The 22,918-nt window shown below is 40.6% G+C and overlaps 1 protein-coding gene across 1 annotated transcript in view; it reads left to right on the forward strand.

The window, feature by feature from the left end:
• grin2aa (glutamate receptor, ionotropic, N-methyl D-aspartate 2A, a) overlaps positions 1 to 22,918 on the forward strand; it is a 159,322-nt gene that overhangs the window by 133,496 nt on the left and 2,908 nt on the right. The window contains exons 7-14 of the mRNA XM_080300951.1: positions 2,271 to 2,442; positions 3,877 to 4,030; positions 5,055 to 5,180; positions 5,505 to 5,734; positions 12,791 to 12,951; positions 18,199 to 18,288; positions 19,002 to 19,099; positions 21,786 to 22,024. Of these exons, the coding sequence (XP_080157077.1) occupies positions 2,271 to 2,442; positions 3,877 to 4,030; positions 5,055 to 5,180; positions 5,505 to 5,734; positions 12,791 to 12,951; positions 18,199 to 18,288; positions 19,002 to 19,099; positions 21,786 to 22,024 (1,270 nt within the window). The remainder of the gene's footprint in view (positions 1 to 2,270; positions 2,443 to 3,876; positions 4,031 to 5,054; positions 5,181 to 5,504; positions 5,735 to 12,790; positions 12,952 to 18,198; positions 18,289 to 19,001; positions 19,100 to 21,785; positions 22,025 to 22,918) is intronic.

The following is a 22,918-nucleotide window of genomic DNA, read 5'->3' on the forward strand; positions in this document are numbered from 1 at the left end:
TAGGAGATCAAGTCTGGGCATTTTTCAGAGTTGCCCTTTCTCACATGTAGCAATCAGCAATGTTCTTGTTGCTAAATACTGGATCAATTTGGGCAAAGGAAACAGATCTGCGATGTCACATGTCACACAGAGTCTAGAACAGTTCAGGGCTTTAATGTATGTGTGAAAAAAAAGGTCTACACACTTTATGTCACTCGTTCAATGCGTAACGCGTCTGTCTGCAGCTCTTTTTGCGTCACACAAACAGAGTTGATTAAGCGGCGATAGTTTTAGGGAAGTGGCTGACAGTGATTTACATCCAGAAAACACTGTGAAGTGGGGCAGAGAGCAAAGCATCTCCAAGGAGGAACACAAACACACATTTACGAGCTCGTACGCTCTCTGTGGCCACATGTCCACTCACTCACAGGCCAATGCTGCTTTTCAGCCTCCCACAGCGCAATTCCCACTCAAGCATCCGAAGCGCCCATTTGGAGAAAGTGGGATAGATGGAGGGAAGGAGAGAGGCAGACCAGGAGTGGTGAACGGGGGTTGGATTGGGGTTGAAGGAGTACCCATGCATGCAGAACCAGAAATTCACTCATCCAGGCCTGGCTTAAGAGCAAGCCATACTTACACTAACGCTCTCATAGTCATACACAGACCCACACTTTCCTCCCTGGAGACCCCTCGGGCCCTGTAGTGTTTCTATATCAAGTTGGCCTGCCAAGTTCACAAACAGCCTCCATAACATCACATGCTCTTACTGCCTGATCTGTACAGTGGCCTGCCTAAATGGGAACGCCGTGTTCGTGAATGCAGCTAAGTTCTGGCCTATATGCTTACTCTGTCAGCTCCCACCATTACCCACCAGCTGAATCTGCCAGAAACTTGGGTTATTTGTCCTTGTTTCGGCTAACATCAACCTGTTCCTTGTAGTTGCATTACATTTACCACAATTTCATTCTTACTTCAACATCACAAGAATATATTGCATATTGTGCTTAAAGCGGCCATGCTTGGAATAAAGACAAGAAATTTACATATCAAAGAGTACAGCGCAGCCGCTGCCTAGTGTGACCTCTTCTGTGGAGAAGACTAAGTTAATTAGCGCTTCTAAGCTCATACCACATTACCCACAGAACCTCAAGCCAGTATCTCTTTTTCTCCGTCCATCCACTCTGTGATTTTATTCCATTGCCACTGGTGTCCAAACTGTTGAGCTACTGTTGAAATGTGTGGATCAGGAAAGCAAAATAAAAAGTTACATTGCATTCGACAGAGCTGCAAATGCAATTAGGAAAAGACATTATTTTACACTAAAAAGGAGTCAAGCCCATTATTTTATTTCTTCTGTGATGGATTAAAGGTTGTTTAGTGTTTCAGTGTGGTGTTCAAAAGTTGCAGGTTTCATAGAATGACATTCATAACTGCTGACATATCGGCACTTGGCTCTTTTTTCCCCTTTCTTGTGTGAAACTGTTAGACTGTGAAAGTAAATGCCTTTCCAGTTCAAAGACAGGAAAGAATTCCACTTGGGGAGACATTTGTTTGACAGATTGATGGCGACTAGTGAGGGAGTTTGCGAAAAACTGGCAAATGTTATCTCTTTTTTCCTGGTGCTGCAGAATAACTTAAAAGTGACAAAGTTTCATCTCTGAAGGGTACTGCAGAGTCACAGCCTGATGCGCGGGGGTCCCCTCCTTACTTTCCATCAAGTTTTTGCCCAGGTTGTTGTTACGCTAAAGGACGAGGTTATCGTCTTCTAATTAGCACACATCTAAAAGTTAAATGAGACTCCCAGGTGGCTCAAAGTTGATGTGCTCTTGTGTGTGAACTCTTCTGCTCTCAAATTCATATACACAGATGGTACAAGGCTTGCAGATGCAGCGCCGTCAAAATTTCCTTCTCCAGAGAGGCGTTGGGAGAAAAGGGAGCATATTTTTCTAATCTTCAGTCATTCCTGAATAGATTGACCTGAACTTAAAGGTGAAAAAGACCCAGGGTGATATTTGTTCACTGGTGCAATCACAAATTTAACAAACATGATGGAAAAAATGAAGCAAACAATGTTCCTTTTGTTTTTTAATGAATGAATGAATGAGGGTTCCCTACCTAAACGTGGATGTAAAAATGGATTTGCAGGCTATGCAAAGAGCTGGTATTTGTTCTGTCAATGTTTACTTCAGTGTTCAATCATTGCGTTGATGCCATTTGTTTTTTTCCCACCGCTGACACCGAGCGAAAGACTAATCATCTGCTGATGGTCTTTGTGTTTTGTGCTTCTGCAGCAACACGACTGAGGCTGGTGGGACGTATATCAAGAAGTGCTGTAAAGGTTTCTGCATCGACATTCTGAAAAAGATAGCCAAGTATGTGAAGTTCACCTATGACCTGTACCTGGTTACCAATGGCAAGCATGGCAAGAAGATCAACAACGTCTGGAATGGGATGGTGGGAGAGGTAAAAAGAGCCTTTTTGTGTGTGTATATATAAGTGTGCCTGTGTTATTCAACTACCGTATTACTCATCTTGTTGGAAACTAAGATCATCACACATTGTGGAGATGTGCTTTGATGGAGCAGCACTTTGCTAATACAAAGTGATACATTTCAGATGAAAACATGTATTAAGGTTAAAGTTCATCCTCGTTCTTCTAAGTGGGGTACCTGCTGACCCCACAGGTATACCTTTTATGATATCATACAGGTGTTTCATTCTTTTATTCCAAATTTCCTTTCAGTTACTTGTTGCATGTTGGATGTTGCAGATCATCAAACAAATTTCAATTAGACAAAGATAACCCGAGTAAATCCAAAAGGCAGATTGATGATTAATGATGATTTGAATGAAGTGAAAACAGCTATCCAAACCTACCTGGCCCTGTGTGAAAACGTAACTGTGTGAAAACGTAATTGGATCGATCTCCAGTTGGCGTGTCAACTTATTCTTGGGCAAGATACTGAGCCATGAGTTGCCCTGATGCATCCGTTGGCGTGTAACTGGTGTAAATAAAGTTCTTGAATCTCACATTTGCAAAAAATATCTTGCTGATCAGATGAACTTTTTTGAGTTTGAGTCCCGTTAAATCTAACACAACATTTAAACATGCAAGCCCCTGAACTAGCGATTCGCCAACAATGACCCCTATATGTGATCAGGAGGTAAATATTGCAGGGCAACAAATGTGTGAGCAACCAAACCTCAGAACTGATGCCCACTGGAAAGTTTGATCTTAAGTAATCTGTAATCAAAGGCAGATTTAACTAAAAAAGGTGACCAACAATTTAAAATGTGCTTTTTTTTAAAGCAGACTGTTAGAATGATCATTTAGTTTTTCCAATTTTTTTACGTTTCAAAATAAATTTAAATATCGCCAGAGCAAATGTTCACAGAGTGTAAAAAACAAAAACAAAAAACAACTGTTACCATAGCAACTCAGACCTGAAGACCCAAGTTCCAGAGTTAATTTTAAGACTATAAACTTTGCATTTTTTAATGCTTAATTAATTCATTTTATGGGTTGAATGTTATTTGTATTTGTTTTAATCCTATTTTGCACTACTGCTTACATATTGGCTACATTGATTAAATTTCAGTATGAGATTAAAAACTTTATTTATGTGCAATCAGTAATCTTTACATTCTTGTGCACAGATTTGTCAACATTTACTTTGGGTGGAAGAGACAACATGTAGTTAGCCTAATGAAGACATTTGTTCTACTCTGTGATAGCTATCGAGGGTGTACTCCACCTTTTGACCCTGTGACAGCTGGGGTGGAAATGGATCCAGATGGATGAACGGATGAGTAGATTGTAACTTTCTCTTCCTTTCTCCCCAATCATTCCTCTTATGTCCCTGCTCTCCTCCCTCCTCCTCCCCCTACCCTGAAAAGGTGGTCTATAAGAAAGCCGTCATGGCCGTCGGATCTCTGACGATCAATGAGGAGCGTTCTGAGGTCATCGATTTCTCCGTCCCGTTCGTGGAAACTGGGATCAGTGTCATGGTGTCCCGTAGCAATGGAACTGTGTCCCCATCAGCCTTCCTTGGTAATTGTCACCAAATAGCTGCTCTTCTCTTGTTAGACTGAGGAGAGAACAAGAAGAAAACCTGTCTTGTTTGCTTCTCTGGTTTGTGTTAGTATAGAACAGTGTTTGTTTTGAGTGTGTGTGTGTGTTCCCTCAGATACAGCACTGACAACATAATTCACTTCTGTTACACAGCTGTCAATACTTGCTCTTTCATCTGAGGGATTTAGCTGAATGCCCGCTTCCTGCCACAGCGACTCTCACTTACCTGAGAGGCACTTAACCGCAGGATTTTAACCTAAGAGACCACGGATATCCCCGTTATGGTTCCTCAGTCACGTTCATTTGATGCAGAGTGCTTTAACATTGACATCCACAACAGTTCGCGATGCCACTGACCCAATGCACACACAAGCTTACATGCAAATTGGCTGCAGGAATTTCCACGAAAAAGACAAACTCTAACACACACAGCAAGGACGCACACGCAAGTACACATGCTGACATGCGTGGAAGCATGCAGTTAGTGGTGTGAAAATGGAAATTATAAGGGCTTAGCAGGAAAACCTCATAATGGCTGCTTGCCACTCTGCACATGCACACTCAAATGCACACATCCCGGTGTGCGGCCCTATGCCAGCAGTGCTCTCCCATACATTAGAGCAGAGTTTAATCTCTGCAGTAATGTTAAGGGCTCAGAGGGAGGACAGGAGTGCTGACACCAGGGCTTTCTATACTGTACCCCTTATTCCACAGCCAAATAGGAGGAACGCCAGTATATATGCAAGTGGTTTGGGGTAGGTGGGTGGGGTGAGATCTGTAGGGCTTCTGAACTTAGAACGGTCTGCTTGGACATGGAGTTCTTCCCTCAGTATGTGTGTGTGTGTGCATACGGTATTTCTGACCTGTTTATTCCTTCAGTTTGTGGAAAGACGAGGAGTGTGCAAATGATAAGAAAAAGTGACGGATAAGCTATAAAAAGTGCAGTATTAGCTAAGCATTAGCACGACCTCTGTTCTCTTGACTTTCTCTCTTTCTTTCACAGAGCCATTCAGTGCATCAGTGTGGGTGATGATGTTTGTGATGCTCCTGCTGGTGACTGCAATGGCTGTCTTCATGTTCGAATACATCAGTCCTCTTGGCTTCAACAGAAACTTGGCACAGGGAAAAGGTGAGTACGGACACTAAAGCTTAATTTAGACTTCTGCACTGATTCTAGCCTATGCCAACATTTATGCCTGTGTTGCTGTGGTGCTGCTGCGTCACATTTCTAAGGAGGTACACGTCAAGTTATGCCGTAGGGTTTCAGGAGGGTTACAATATACCTACGACATAAATTTAACACAGAAGCACAAGTCCACTGCTCTAATATTGGGTAGTTTAAATTGCATGTCACTTGTTCTACAAATAGATTTTGAAATATTTGTTTTCTTTCTTTCTAATTTTATACCATCCATCTCGCTTTCCCACACACACTCTCTTTCCTCGTTTTCAGACCCTCACGGCCCTTCCTTCACCATGGGCAAGGCAGTGTGGTTGCTGTGGGGTCTGGTCTTCAACAACTCTGTGCCGGTGCAAAACCCAAAAGGAACCACCAGCAAGTTCATAGTGTCAGTATGGGCCTTCTTTGCTGTCATCTTCTTGGCCTCCTACACTGCCAACTTGGCCGCCTTCATGATTCAGGAGGAGTTTGTCGACCAAGTCACCGGGCTTTCAGACAACAAGGTAACGAAGAACGAATGAGGTAATTTTATGATATGTTTTTTGCAGGCCTTCAGTTTTATATCATACAACAGGATTAGAAAATCATCATAGGATGAAGGGGAAAATGAAGCATAGTACTAGTTTTTGTTGCGTGTGGCACTACCGTTCCTCTCACAAAGTTCCAGTCACCTGAATTCAAATGTACAAGTTTTACCGTTTTAAATCCAGCTGGAAATTGTGTTCTGTTGCTCCAGAATGAATTAACATGGGCTCTGTTTTATGCACTCAGAATCAAAATGACATGCATATAGAAAAATGCAGCAACAAACAGAAAGACTGGGATATTAAAAGAAAAGGTCAAGCCAAATGTAGTGAAACAGATTGGAGGGTTGGAGAAGGCTAGACAAAAGAGCAGAGTGCTTCCAAGGACAGAAATACAGATGTATTAGAGGCGATACTATCAAGAGAAGGCTGACATAGAGGGTTTTGACAACAAACAGACGGAGAGAGGGAGGGAGGGATGGTGTAAGAGGTACATCAATTGGCAGGAGAGAGACTGAGGACTAGCAAAAGGCCAAGACACACAAGATGGTACAAGACAACAGGCAGACAGATATGGGCCAGTTTGAAGGCTGAGGTAAGGGAAGAAAGGCATTAGGAGGGAGAAAATAGAATATGTGGAAAGACAGGGAGGGTTGGGAACGAAAGGAAACAGACAAGAAGGGCAAATGGCCGTTTAGACAGTTATGCTGAGAGAGGCTGGCCATCGAGCCAAATGCGACCGACAAAATGATGAAAAGCATTCCTCGTGCGGGGCCATGTTTTGTGTAGTTTACTTAAGGTGGGTTTAGACTGTTAGCAGGCACAAACAGATGCACTCTACTGTACCTATCAACCTGAGGGAAGGATGTTACACCACTAGTGTAAATTCTTATACTTTGGTACAACCATTTCCTTTAATATGCAATTATAATCATTTTATATGATGAGGCAAACACATTTTTTTCTAAAAGTAACATTTTTTTCTTCCAAAAGTTGCAGGACCAAAATGCTTCACAAAAGTGCACACACATACACACAACACTCTGGTGCATCAGTGCTCAACGAGATGAAGTTTAAGATTGCATCACTGCCCTCAATGCATTTGGGAAATATAGGCATAGTTTCCAAAGCAGGCTTTTGCCGTTGTTAGTTACCATCCCTAAGTTTGGTGCTTTACCTTTAGCTTTCTGGCTAGCTTGCTGTAGCTGTGATAGCATACATTCCTGTTGAATATTAGTAATGGACAGCGGTGTGAATCAGATAGCTCCCCTTCGCTGTCTTGTTATATCAGTGCGTGTAGGTGTGGTTACAGCTAATATGTATTTAAGCTAATGATGATGACAGATCTTTAAAGGCAGCAAATAGTTTACTACCACTCAGTCTGAAATGTTAGTACTGATAGTAGTGATATATGTACAGGCTCATCTCTACCATATACTTATGGTGCTCACAAACTATGTGCAGTGGACAAGATTTTGCACTTTCTAATGAAAAGTGGCAGCAGTGTAGAATAGGCTGGGTATCGTCACTGATTTCTAGAATCGTTTTGATTTTTCTATCTATAAAAAGAAAGAAGATTTTCCTGGCCTGGGATTTTATAGCAGATGACCTTAAAAATATTCTGCAGTAGATCAAAAATGAAAGAAAACCATTAATCAACATATGAACATTACCTGATGCTGCTGAAGTGAAGCAGAGCAAAGTTACAGAGGTTTTATTAGAGACACAGCCAAGCATTTTGCAATTTTGCATAATTTTAAAAAGTGAAAAGTTTAAATTTGTTCAGTATTGAACAGCAGAAATGAGGCTTTCTTTTCGGAAGTAATTAAAAGGAAAAAAACAGCGCTGTAAACAACGGCAGTCTTGTGCGTAAAAAGCAAGTGAATAATGCAGAAAACAGAGATTTTTAGATTGGAAACTGTTCTTGAAGTACAGAGACAGAGAGGTCTGCATGAAGTGTGATTTTATCGTGGTGGAAGCAAAACAGGAAAGGTCAGAGGGAATTCATGACGATGTTTATGTGAAGCAAAGTTTGGATCTTCTTTTGCTGCTGGTTCGGTCAATATTTTTGGAGAGAGATAAAAACCTGCAGCTTCAGAATCAGCTCAAAAAGGGCGTAAACACAAAGCGCAGACCCACAGAAACATCAGAATCAGCGAGCTGTCGGCTTTCAGCCCCGCCTGTGTCCGTGCCGTCGGGTGAGAAAAGCGACATCTCACTGATTCTGATCCGTCGGCGGGTCCACGCTTTGCTTTTACGTCTTTGTGCAGAATCCGTGTACCTGCTCTCATTTACTGTTTTAGGTGTTTGGTGGTTGTTGAAAGTTTGTGAGGTTTAACCTGAGATTCTGGCGTTTCGTGCAAAATACATTCATATTTAAAAATCGATTCTGGATTTTATTGAGTCAATATCACGTTATCCAAGCTAGAATCGATTTTAATCGATAAATCGATAATCAAAACCCACCCCTAGTGTAGAAGCTAGTTTAACTAGTGATCGTTTTAGCATCGCTGTTGGCATTGCTCAAAGATCATACTAAGTTACACAGGCATTATTTTACAGACTTTGTAGATTACATTTGGTGGATGTTTGTGCCAAATCTAGGAATAGAGAGCTTTAAGAATTGTATGCAAGTATAAATTTAAGTTGATTACATTAGTTACTAACAGAATTCTTAGAATGGTCTGTGAGACACCTGTGGGGAAGTACAATAGAACAAATTACTGGTAAATAAGTGTTTCTCCTAAAATTATACATTAACTGCACGACTGGTCGATCGCTGTGTCACATTGTTTTAATTTTAAATTCCTACTAACTGAAGCCTTCAAAAAAACGTTTTGTTTTTGTTTTTAAAAAAGTGTATTTTACATGTAACTTTCTTAAAGCTGCAGTATTTGTGCATTGGGTCCATTTCAGTCAATGGTGACAGGAAGAGCTGTTTTTATTTGTTTTAATAATTGATGAAGAGAAAGCAATGGATGTTTACTGAGCTGTTAAACTTGTTCTCTAAGCAGCCTGCTTCATGCACAAGTGGAGAGCAGTCAGTTAACAGGTCTTTGGTGTTTTATGGTGCATGGGGATTTGTCTTTGCAAATCTGGCTGCTCTTTCTCTGCTTTTCGGTTTTGTTTCGGTTTCTCAGCATTATAAAATTGCTTTTTGTGAAGCCTACAGACTTCAAAGTTCAAATGTAAACAATCTGCTGCTGTTGTTGGAGCTGTAGTAGCTTTCAGCGGCATTATGATGAAAGAAATAACTAGGTTCTGGCACTTTCCACATGCATCTACTTAGAAGAGATTTAAAACATCTAAATAATGTTAAAAAAAAACAGTCACATATGAGCAAAACATGTAGATTTGTAGACATGCAGACAAATTCTGGGAAGCGATGGGACATGAAAATGTAGCGTGGAGACCCCCAATGACTCAGTCACTAAAAATAGGATGGCACAATACGACCACTTTTGATCGCATGGCAATTACAGAGGTCACCTGGTGGGAGGCAGCCTTCGTCCAAACATTGACTGTCTGACTGCAGTCACTTTCAGACAGACTAGTGAAGGTTTGCAAATAATTGCAGTCTAGTTCATAAATGAGTGCAACTCTTCTGCAATGTGCCTCACTCTACGTAAAAGCAAGGTTGCACAGTGCCTGCTATAATTCAAACATTTTGTTTCAAATCTACGAGGTTCTGAGTAGACAACAAATGTAAGTTGTTAATGTAAATTTTTGTTTGACATGAATTTCTGTGGACATTGCAACAGATTTGTGATTTTTGCCAGTTTATCTCAGTTAATTGAAGTCATTCCATTTATTGGCATTTTGATGCACCAAAGTCGCTTTGAAGACTGGTGTGATCGCAGATCTGCTCTTCAACCATTTTAAAGGCAGCGAGGTTGCAAGTTCATTGCAAATAGTCTGAATAATTTTGTTCATGTCGTGATCTCCACTGTTTTATAGCATAATATTTACACACACAGAGAATAAAAAAACATAGTAAGACATGTATCCGTCTGCATGCCAAATATCCTCGGGCAAGATACTAACCCCAAGTTGCTCTCCAATACATCCATCAGAGTGTGAATGTCTCCGACTGTTCGGCAGGAACCACTTAAGCATAGAAAATTGTGAATGAGTGAAGGAAGCATGTTGCATAAACTCCTTTGAGTGCTCAGGTAAAGTAACAAACCGTTATACAAGAACCAGTCAGTTTATAGTGATTAGGAGATGGACGGGAAAGCAGAAGCAGAACAGACCAAAGAAGACCTGCAGGACAAAATAGAAGAAAATAAAGGAGTAGGGTGAGTTAATAAACATGGCAAAAACAATGAGATCGATCAAGGTTTCATGATAACCACAGACATTTGTAAGCAATATATTTATATGTTGCACAGAGTTACTATAATTTTATTGTGTTTTATTTTATTTGTTTTTATTCCATTTAGCTTGCGTAGGTTTGTAGGTTTGCTCCTTTCTGTGGTTTGTGGAGTCAACTGATACTCACATTGCCATCCAGTGTCTGTAAACATGTAACCTGTGCCTTGTTTAAGGTGAAAGTTTTTACCTATTTAATAAAACATATTCCAATTATAGTTATGTAACGTACATGGACATAATGTGTAGACTCTCAGTTTTCATTTGAGAGTATCCACATTCAAATTGGATGAAGGGTTTAAGAGTTTTAGCTCATGTGACATCCTTTTTTTTAAATGAGCAAAAGTAATTGGACAATTGACTCGAAGGCTGTTTCATGGGCAGGTGTGGGCAATTCTTTCATTATGTCATTACCAATTCAACAGATAAAAGGAAGATTTTGCTGTGAACAGACAATATGTGGTTAAAGGAGGTCTCCATGCAGGTGAAACAAGCCATCACTAAGCTGCAAAAACAGAAAATAAAACATCTGAAATGAAGAGATTGTGTTAAAAAAATGCTTTACTTCCTTACATTTTTATACAGTCTTTTTGTTCAACCCACTGAATTAAAGCTTAAAGTTTGCACTTCAACTGCACCAGAGTTGTTTCTTTTAAAATTCATTGTGGAACAGAAAACAAATATTAGAAAAAAAAGGTCTCTGTCCAAAAATTTATGGACCTGACTGTATATGTTCACAGTTTTATTACAGATTATTTAAGGCTTTTGATGTTGGCGTTTGACATTGAGCTTAGTTAATAAGAATAATTTGTGTGATACCTTTACATATCACTTTGATTTTAATACCTATTATTAGCACCTATACACCCTACATGCACTTACAGTACATAAGGAGAAAAGTGTTCTCAGGCTACTGAGAGAAATTTCTCCTCTGGGTTTTGAGTCTTTTACCCAGGTAACTGGATTTTGTCCTGTGAGAAACCTTCATATTTTAATTAGATTAGTGATTATTACAGTCATTACACACATTACCAGATTTAGGCCAGATGACTCACTTCACTCAAAGCTCACCTCTTACTGATGCTCTCCTTTCCCCATGGCATTGTATTGAAATGCAGTTTAATGTGCAGGGTTTGCGCAACCCTGCATATATTTGATCCAAACTGTGATCTCTTTCTAAAGCTAATCAAACAGATTTTGGCAGCTAACCTGCAAGTAAAAGTATACTGCTGTATCAAGGAAAAGACGCTAAAGTACATCTTATGGATAATTTGGTAAGACCTGGAGGTTTCTGACAGCATGGCAGTATTTGAAAGTTGAGAATACGTGCTTTTTTAAAATAGTCTTTGGAAACCCTGCATCAGAAAATCGTCCGGAAATCTTGCCAGAAAGCCTTGACGGACAACAATCCCCACGATCTGGTTGTGGCTATGTTGCAGGACGGTGAGTTCTTTTATCTACACCTATCTTAGCCTCAAATCCTCTCCTGCCTCCGCTCCTTCATTTTGTCGTCAGCTCTGCATTAAGCTTTCGTTAGCAGCAGCTGGTGCAGTTCTTAAAAGCCCTTCACTGGTAATTATCAAGCAAGAGAAGAGTGCTTTTCAAGTCTGAATCCCAACCCGCCACTCCACCACACCCCAACCAGCCCCTGTCACCCCCCTCTCACTCCTCCTGGGACATTTACCCTCTCCTGACCTAAAAGCTTCTATTTAACCTTAAGAAAGGCACAAATGAAGAAAAGATGAAGAAGGAGAAGTAAACAATAGCAAGGACTGTGGGAGGAGAGAATGTCTCCTAAGGGCTGTTGCTTGTCATGCTGACAAACACACTGTGTGACATCTCCACTAACATATGAATGCGCACTCGTATGCACAGCGCAGTTTGACTTGTCGACACGCGCTCACACTCACCCTGACCTGATTACACAGCAGAGACACATATATGTGCCGTCAGATGCAGCATGTATAAACGCTTAGAAATATGCTCAAATATATTATGCAGATTCGTTTTTGATGCAAGCAAACAGTGCATCGTTTTTGCAAACAATCAAGCAGATGAGTTTTGTGTATGTTGAACAGACAGAGAAAACAACAGGAATGCTAATAATCTGCTAATGAAATCCTCCAGTAGCAGCCTACAAGTGGAGTCAATCATGTGTTGTATGAATACGTTAAAGCAAAGTAAAGTAAGCCTGTAAGCGTTTGAGATGACATGCAGTGTTATGTTTCTGAGAACCGCTTTAATAATATGGACTGAAACCGTCGGCGCACAAACTAGCACAGCATGTGGTTAGAGTGAGGCTCATAAATACACACTTGTAATTGATAGGGTTTGTCTGCTTCTGGCACCGAGGGCAGATTGTTACCACAGTGCTGGAGGGTTGGTTTTTACCTCAGCTACAAGCACGCTTGGACAAAACTCTTGACCTGTACTCTGATACACTGATTATACCTGAGAGGGGGTTTGTGGAGGAGGCAGAGAGAAATGATGGGAGAATTTAAAAAGAAAAGAAAATCAGCGAGTGGATGGGAAACTACGGCACCAGTGGTTCCTTCAGTAAGGGTTGCTCTTGAAGTGTTGTGGGGGTTTTTTTTTTAGAAATTCAAATGAAGATGTGTAACCTCAGCTTTTCCTTTTCCTTCTCCATTGTTCTTCTCATCACAGTTTCAGAACCCATATGCTTACTCGCCTCCGTTCCGCTTTGGGACCGTTCCAAATGGTTCCACTGAAAGAAACATCAGGAAGAACTATCCCGCCATGCACCAGTATATGGTGAAGTATCACCAAACTGGAGTCCAGGATGCACTCGTCAGCCTCAAAACGGGGTAAAGAGACACTTTGTGTGCATGGGTTTTTGTGAGTTTGTTGGTAAGTGCACTTTTACATCATTCATATGTGTGTAGTTTTTTGTGAAAACCTAGGCCTGTGAAGTGTACTTCTTTCATGCCTGAATGTATCCACGCTTGTGTGTGTGTGTCTGTGGTGACAGGTCCTGTGAGACTGTGGATGAATGGGCTTCCTCATTGGGAACAGCAAGGGTTATTTTTAGCGCTGGACTCTATAGTGGGACTGATAGTGTGTAAAGGGGGTGAGGAGTGGGGCGGTTATCAGTCTAACCAAGGAGAGATCTAAAGAGTGTGTGGATGAAAAAATAAAGGTAAAGATGGGGGGAAAGAAAAGTGAGGACCAGAGTCAAGAGGAAGAGGGTAAGAGTTGAAACCCAAGTGCCAAATGTTTAATTGCAGAAAATGAAGCACAAATGGGCCAAGAGACTAGAGAATAAGAACATAGAGAGTGCACTGGAAAAGAAAAGTGAGGCAAGGAGAGGATAAAGAAGGGCAGAGAAAAGGGACAGGAAAGGAAGTATGGAGCATCAAGGATAAGAGAGACGGGAGGGAAAATGAGAACGTTAAATGACAATCGGTCGTTGAGATGACAAGAGGATATTTTTAATTGGTCACTGGCAATGGGGTGGGATCCAATTAGAGGTTCTATAGCTCAGACAACAGGCTGCCCCCAGGGAGAAATTAAATAGAGAAACAATAGATCCTCTCAGCTCCTTATCTTCCATCCACAAGTTACAGTATAAGAAAGCTGGATGTAAACACAGCATCTATGGTACTGTTAGGCACTCTGGCTTCTGTTGTTTTATTCACATGCAACATATATACATGTGTTGAAGTAAACTAATGCTTTGTGCACAACAGCTTATAAGTATACAAAAAAACAAGCTTATCTGTGTATCTGTGGACTCCACCTGCTGAAGGTGTCTGCAGTCAGTAATGCAGTCATTGATATTTCGGCTCTGTGGCATAAGCAGTTGAGCAGCACTGCACCATTCAGCTATTTGGGGCTCGATGGCTGGATTAACTGTGATCACACATAATGCTGAGAGGCTTTACACACAAAGACACACACAAAATCTGTCACAGCCACAGGAACCAAGAATATTCACAGGGGAGCGAAATTGATTTGATTTAATTATTGTTACTCTTTAAAAATAAGCAAAGTTCAACTGTTTTAATGGTTATGGTTAATTTAAAGGGTATTAAAATGTTGTGTTAATACATGTGTTTCAGAGGAGTTTGGAAGTTTATAATGCTTGAACCACCGCATCAGCGTCGCACTGTAACACACTCGATTCTCCAGTATTGAAAACATCTTCAGTCTTAAGAAGTTGATGATTGCCAAATTCAAGTTAGCAACTTTTTCCCCACTTTTTTCAGAAAAAAACACCCATCTATTATGATGAATCATACAGTTTCTCTACATTGGTAACAAAGTCTGACAGTAACAGAGTGGACAATTAATTGCTAGAATAAATGCTAAAAGCACATGGCACAAATCAAATCATGGTTAAAATCCCTATCTGATCAATAATTATTGGTGTTTTCATCATGGTATAATGCTATTATAGTGACAAGTTTGGCATTAAATGCAAAAAACCCAGTAAACATATCTCCATGTGCTTAAGATTTTGTCAGTAACTGTATGTGACATCCTTTTCTGTAGCTTACATAGTTGTGGGAGCAATTCAAGCAATTTATATATTGATTGGTTTTCAGACACAAATTTTTTAGAGAATATATTTTTTAAATAATTTGAATATAATAGAATTATGAAAATCAACTATTTTGGGAGTTTTTAAATATTAAAAAATTAATGCAAAGATATTTTGATTGCAATAGTGCAGTGTTTCCCAACCTTTTGGAGCCACGGCACATATTTCACATTAGAAAAATTACACGGCACACCACCAAACAAAAATGTACAGAAGAGGATTAGGGCCACTGGGAAAAAAAAAAGTGGGAACATCTTTTTTTTTTTTTTATTCTGAGAAAAAAGTCAGAATTGCCTTTTTTTGTTCAGAATTCTGACTTTTTTCTCAGAATTAAAAAAAAAAAGATGTTCCCACTTTTTTTTCAGTGGCCCTAATCCTCTTCTGTAAAACTGTCACAAACAGCATATTGATAATTTTTCCCCTCGCAGCAGGCCTAGTGGAATTAGCTTGGTTTGTCCCCAGTATACCTTTTTTGCTTTCTTCTGACCTGTACTCATGCTGGGGCCTTCATCTGGGTTGGAATTTTCTCCAGGACCCAGGTCAGGGGTCCGTTCTTCGTACCTCGATAAGTAAGTTAGCTGGATTTGATTGTTGACGATTTCGCGTGATCCTGGATCGTTCGGTGCCCCGAAGCTCATCCAGGACTTGCTGTCATAGCAACAGGTCCGTAAGCGTAAACCTGCTCGGGAGCAGGCTTACTTTATGTAAACAGGATTAGATCGCGGCCACTCAGGTATGTCCGCTTCATTTATATGAAAGCAACAGCGATATTTTACCACTGTTTTACCATAAATAAATATTATCAATGTAACTAAAGATAATGCAGTATTTGATTATTTTATTGATTTCATACAGATACATGAAATACAGTACATTTCCTAAAAAAAGGTAAATGTACTATTATTAATCATTCTATTTCATGTATTTGATTATTTCAGATGTAATTCATATTTTAGAGTAGTAATAGTAAATTACTTCATGTAAGCAAGATGAGAGACCACGGCTATAAAAGCGAAGGTGGATTTGGGAAGTCTGTTGCAGCCATGTTCTGTCCGTATACGCGAGCCACCCATTGCGGAAGGTGCAAGATTGATAAGGAGAGTTTTCAGAATTCAGCGTATATTGCGGGACAGACAGGATCCTTTAGCTCAGCGCGACAGTGTGCTCATAGAGAGATATCGATATTCCCGTGAGGGTATTATTTACTTAACCAAATTGTTGACGAGGGGGTGCAGGACCACCACCTGTCTTTTTTTGCTTTGCCCTTTTCTTGGTTGCTGTTATGAACAAACAAACAGATTATTTCAGGCTCTCTTTTCAAGAGACTAAAAGCAATATAAGTGATAAATATTACCATTCTGTAGAATATTCTTATATTTCACTTTTACTTGTTCCCATGTTCTAGTGGGTCCTGTCGTGGCTCTAATGTGAAAGAGGATATAATGTAATATAATATAATATGATATAATGTAATATAATATAATAAATTTACCCTACTGCCTACTGGTGTTGGCCAGAGGGGCCGATGGCGCGATATGGCAGCCTCGCTTCTGTCAGTCTGCCCCAGGGCAGCTGTGGCTACAACCGTAGCTGCTTCCACCAGTGTGTGAATGTGAGAGTGAATGAATAGTGGCATTGTAAAGCGCTTTGGGTGCCTTGAAAAGCGCTATATAAATCCAATCCATTATTATTATTATTATTATTAAATTACTTACTAGTTTAATGTGTCAGCAACTTTCTGCCAGCCCTCTCTCCTTGCTTTTGCAGCCTTTGCAGTGTTCCCTTGCATTTTAATTAAACTCTGAAACTCCTGAAATCCCTCAATCAAGAGTTCTTGCTCTGCTGCCGTAAAATACTGAGCGCGCTCCTTCGACATTTTCGCCGACCAATCAAAGGGTTGCCGATCAATGTTTCTACTATCGATGCGTAGCCCCTTTTAGGACACCCAGTGATCTCACATTACTTCATCCAGCTATACTAATCGTCAACAACAGGTGTGTTCGGAGAACCGGAATAGCGAGCTCAAAGTTAGCGCGATGATTTGATCTTGGATGTAGTAAGCGAGGTACGAAGAACGGACCCCAGGTGGAACCAGATAGTCTTCCACAGCACACCTGGTTGGGAAATACTGCCATAGTGGACAAAAACAAATGAAGACAACAAGAAATAATATAAAGAACTCTAGGAAAACCAGGAGAGAATGCCAATAACAATATTTTATGTGACTCAAATACTCTTTAGACTTTTGACAAATGGAATTTTTTGGCAAATTATTACAGCTGATTATTCAAAGGTTAAAACCCCCCTTTGGGCCACAATAAAACAGCCACTTAGGTTTCACAGTGATGTTGTTAATCATTAACATTTCACGGTTTGCCAGATTCTTAGCATTTATGGTGTGAATTCAGCTAATGATACTTGTCTTTGTTGTTTTATGATAGTTTAAACACCTTATGTTATGTAGGCTACACTGCAGAGAGATGTCCTGCAATAGTAAAGGAAAACTCAGAGTGACACTCAGTGTTCATTTAAAGGTGTAGATGTAATCTGGCAAGAAAATGTTTTACAATCTTTCACCGTCATGAACGTGTGGCAGATAAGTGGTGGTTGAATTCCCGTCCAATTCACGTGAGCTACAGCGTGTCTGGCTAGCATCTGCAAACATGCACAAACAAATCCCTGCTTACAGAAATGCACCAGTGCACACTTTCATCTGTTCAATCGCACACACTTGCTGACACACACTCCTGGTTCCCCCACGTTTGGATACACAGCTTGCCTGTGGATGGAGCCAGTGCTGGGTTAAGCTAATTACACAGCTAAACTATCGGCTGTGAGTCTCCGTTAGAGGACTGCATGTGACATTCAGTAAATGCCAACCAGTCACTGCACTATTAGCGGGGCTCTATATGTGTGTGTGTGTGTGTGTGTGTGTGTGTGTGTGTGTGTGTGTGTGTGTGTGTGTGTGTGTGTGTGTGTGTGTGTGAGAGAGAGAGAGCATTTACAGGCAATGAGATGGTAACAGAGCAGTGGATACTAACGGCATCTGTTACATTGAAAATGTCAGTTGAAGTGCGGGAGCTTCAACTTTCCACTTTGCAGCCCACTTATTTATGAGTCCTTCTGTGTGCGAGTGTGAAAAGCGAGACAGTGTAAATGTTTGAGTCTGTCTAAAGTTTGTTTAGGTCGTCCAGGCGCCTCCAAGGTCCTATCATCAGTGAAGCGTGGTGTATTGAACCGCCACCACTCCCCACTGTGTCCTCTGTGTGTTTGGTTATGCTTGGGTTGCAGTCCTATTGGAGATGATTTAACACTTTAAAATTGATCTGCAAGCAACACGTTCTTTAAAAAAAACAAAAAAGCCCATCTTCTGTTTTCTTTTTCATCTCTTCACTTCTCACTGACTCGCTTTAAAAAAAGGCTAAACATCTTACCATTTCCCTTTATTTGTCTGTTTTTTGCCTGTTTTTTTGTTTTTGTTTTGTTTTGTTTTCTCTCTCTCGCCCCACAGCAAGCTGGATGCCTTCATCTATGACGCTGCAGTGCTGAACTACATGGCCGGTAGAGATGAGGGATGTAAGCTGGTGACCATTGGTAGCGGGTAACTATCCCTATAATTCAGTTATTTGTAGAGTAATCCTTCAATGAGTAATCATGATTACTCATTAAAAGCATGTTACTTACTAAACTGAAGCTTCGTATTAGCTTAAGCTAAACATTAGCGGTAGTGGCTGACTCTATCCTCTGTCTCTTAATTTAAAAAACTTTCTTTGTAGCTTAATAGAGTGGTATCACAATTAAACATGTACACAAATAATTGTCTTTAGAGGGGAGTGCAAAATTTTGTTGATCTTGTTGGAAAGTATGACCTCACTTTCCATGTTATGCAACGTGAGAATGATCCCAAAGACACTACCAATGCAGTAAAGCAGACGGGGAGGAGAAAACAGTGGAACATAATGTGGGATCATGCTGACAGAGAACAGAAGAAAAGAAAGTCAACATCCAAAGAGGAACTTTGACCTTCAAGAAGCCTGAAGAACTATTCCTGAAGACAACTTAAAGAAATAGCAAGAAAGTTGCCTAAGAGAGGTCAGGCTGTGTTGAAGAATAAAGGTGGTCGTACCAAATGTTGACTTTGAAGATTATTAGAATTGTACAAACTCTTTTTTGCCCTGTTTCAATAATTGCTGCACCCATTTCCCATTTTACTAGCAAAATGAGGGGTTGCACAGCACTGTATGTTATTGAAGACATTCGTAATTAGAGTTACGCTATATGCTATATTTGTGTATGTGTGCATGTGTATTTCAGGTACATCTTTGCTACCACCGGGTATGGGATTGCTCTACAAAAAGGTTCCTACTGGAAACGACAGGTGGACCTGGCTATCCTAGCAATTATCGGCGATGGTGAGAAACACATACACAGCACTCTCATACAAATTCAAAGTGCATGACACTACCCACAAAGGCAAAAGGTTACACTGCCAGTCCTGTAATTCACCCGCCACACACTCACATGCAAACATCTCTGCTGCCTTGTCTGTGCCTGACAACACAAAGGGAAGGCAGTGAAGTATAAATAGTCCTTTGATGTTATTCTGGAGACAAAGGCTGCTCTAAACAGAGGGCAGAGTGTGTAAGTTATTCTAATGTATTCCTCTCTGCAGCACCAGATGTGTGTGCGTGTATGTACTCTATCTGAATTACCAGATTCCTTTATTACAGTTGCCTCAAAAGTTTTTACTTAAACAAATTTCTTACTGCAAAACAGCGCGAACACGAGACAGCCAGAGCTCTTAGTGACAAGATTCATTTACATTTTACATCGAAAGCGTTTTGCTGATGCGAGCGTTCACAGCCACTCACAGTAAGTGCACTGAAGTTGATTAAATGAACATTGGTGTCACAATAATCCCCTCTAACTGAATCTTATCAGGGCTTCTGAGCATGCAGGCCACACTCCATCATGTTTCCATAGCTGGATAATTTTGATAGGAATCAGGCTCTGTGTTTTTGTTTTGCCTTATCTTCTCCTGATAATTAATACTTCTTTGCAGTCCAATCTCTTCATACTTCTTTGCACCATGTGTTATAGCTTCTGGTATAAACTAGTTGTCGTGCACCCCCACCCACCCACAAACACACACACAAAGAGAAAGACAAATGCCAAAAAGATAAAGATAAAGGTGAACAGAGCAAGTGAGAGGGATAAAAGGAAATGGCACGAGACAAAGACCTAAAAAGAAAGTTTGTGTAGCAAGAGGAAGGAGAAATGAATGAAATAGTGATGACAGCGTCAGAAAAGAGGCAGCGTGCACGGAGGTCAGAGAGAGGTAAAAAAAGAAAAGAGGATGAGGCACAGGGCATGGGACAAGAGCAAGACAAGGAAAGCAAGTGTGTCTGGTAGAGATGGGAAGTGACAGAAGGGCAGGTACTTGATAGATGACAGTGACTTGTTGTCTCGGCAGATGCTACATGATCAGATAGACAGAATGTGGGCGGAAAGCATATGGCATTTCATGGGCAAGGAAGAGACAAAGAGAAGATTAATCTGGAGAAAAGTAGAGAGGGAAGGGAGGTGAAGAAGGAAAAGAGACAAAAAAGGAGGTGGCCTGGAAGCCAGTGCCACACTTCGTGTAGTGGTTTTTAAAAACAACAACAAATGTTCACATAAAATACATATAATTAGAAAACTGTAACGTCCTGTTGTCTTAGCAGCACCTGTTTGGCAAGTTCTCCACACTTGTGCTCTTACCATTTTTTTTCCCATTCTACATAAAGCACAGTGCTGAACATATGCATTTCTCATTGCATTTCATATCATCAAGTCACGTTTGGGAATGGTTTAATTTTGATTTATGAGGTAGGCTTATTGTAAAACATAGATACAAATTTTGAAGGAATCTGCTGAACTGGACTGACACATAAAGTCTGAGCTGCTCCATGCTACATGTTTTTTAAACCCGACTTGTAGGGACTTGTGTTCCTGTGTTCCAACCGACTGAACACCAGACTATAGCTTGAGCCGTGTGACTACTGAAACGAGAACAAAATCTGAATTTCAGCAATAGTTTCCCCTCTGGAGAAAAAGCAACAGCATGAGCAGCAGCCTTTCCCTTGAATAGATTAAACAAAAAGTGGAGACAAAGTCACATGTTGATAACAATGTCATTCACCTTAATTTGCTTTTGAAGCCAGTTCTCGGCATGCCATAATTTCATTTAAAAGGTAGCATGGCTACGTCTAGTCATGTATTTGCAAGTCTGACATGAGATAAATGTTCTTCAATTGTACCAACAGGCTAATGATGTCTTATTGAGTCTGCACCCCAAAGACATCTAGCTGAACACCACCATGATATTTGTCTTTCCCACTAGCAGCCTTAGTTATCCGGCCCTGAATGACACCGATTGGATTAGCCACGCGCCAAATGTCACAGAGGAAGCCGGAAAAAGAGGGGGAACAGAGGGAAAGGAACATAGAGTAAGAAATGAGGAAAGATAAGGTCTTTATTCCTTTGTACCTTTTTTTATCCACATTTAAGAAACATATATTTGCCCTGTTGGCCAACATAGAGGAGACGGTAAGCCCAGTGACAAGTGACAGAATATAAAGGTGCTACCAGCCATTGAATTTATAGATTGCCTTTCTAGGGTAGAAATGCAGTATTTACATTCTTTATACTCAATTAGAGTTCATTCAGGACCACTAGTCAAAAGAAAATGATTATTTTTAACTGCAAGAATTTATATTTGGCTGTACTCTGTGACTCTGTTGAAGGAAAATTAGGAGTGTGGGCTACAGTGAGGTCCCAGCGCAGAACACCAAGTATGACATTGATTATGTGCAACACAGAATAGGAAAGTGCAGTTGTTGAAGTAGTGGGCTGCAAAGCGGTTTGCAGAGCATGGCAATACTGCACGCCGTACAATCCTCAGTTTCTGTCTGTATCAAGGATCTCACCATTGGCCTAAAATAAATTTGCAGCAGCTTTTAAGTTAACAGTAAATTTCTGACTTGTCTAAACATGGAAATCCTGTATGCCATTATGTTTTTGAGCTATTTGGTAAAGGATTTGTTGTTTTCCTTTCAGGTGAAATGGAGGAACTAGAAGCCCAGTGGCTCACAGGAATTTGCCACAATGAGAAGAATGAGGTGATGTCCAGTCAGCTGGATATTGACAACATGGCAGGGGTCTTCTACATGCTGGCCACAGCCATGGGGCTTTCCCTCATTACCTTTGTCTCTGAGCATCTCTTCTACTGGAGGCTTAGATACTGCTTCACTGGGGTCTGCTCCGGCAAGCCGGGTCTTCTTTTCAGCATCAGTCGGGTAAGCACCCATTTTTGTAAGTATTTAGGTTGCATAAAAATGAAATTCTCTATGAATCGTTGAGGAGCTTTTTGCATTTCCACTGCAGGAGTCAACTGGAAAGTAAATTTTTGGTTAAATCATTTTATCCCCCAAAAAGTCCCTCTACTGAAGCGATGATTTTGACTCTGATATATTACTGCTGCTGATTCACTAACCCTAATTGCAAAACAGCCATCCACTTTCAGCCGACGCACAACTTGAATGAACTTCATGATCACTACTGTTACTGTGTCGTCCATCTCTCACTTTACATACTTCTGCATTACAGCCATCTACTAGCATGGTGGTTTGTTCTATAGCTGCGCACCATAGGGTTAAAAACAGCTTTTGCTGTTTCATGTGATCTTTAGTTTAAGTTGCTTGAAAAACAAACAGACGAAAGAGATGCTTTTGGTGAAAAAGTAGCAGCTTAGAGGGTTAACAGCGGATGTGTCCAAGGCGATGAGCTGCAGTGAAGATTGCAGCTAGACTCGTGGGCTAATAATGTATTATTGGGGTTAGACAGCTCTCTCTTAGTTCTATTTTCTGTCAGCAGAATAAAAGAAAAGAGCAAACATGCACACATACGGGCAGGGAAAGAAAACTGCTGATAAGCTAAGAAACTGAGTTAAACAAGGGAAAGGCGGGACAGCAATACAAAGGAGGATGAGAGGCAGGAGCGCGGGGGGGAGGGATCACGAGGCGGACCTGAATATCGACAAGATAGATCCTAATAGATCCTAATTGCAACATGTTTTTTGGGGGGTAAAATGATGGCAGCTCATGCCAAATCAATGTATTTTCTCTCATTTTTCTAAAAGGTCAGCATTGTCCCGTATTGTGTATATGAACATACAATGGAGACGTGTGTCT

The sequence above is a fragment of the Astatotilapia calliptera genome, chromosome 4 (genome assembly GCF_964374335.1).
Source record: "Astatotilapia calliptera chromosome 4, fAstCal68.1, whole genome shotgun sequence".
Taxonomy (NCBI): Eukaryota; Metazoa; Chordata; class Actinopteri; order Cichliformes; family Cichlidae; genus Astatotilapia; species Astatotilapia calliptera.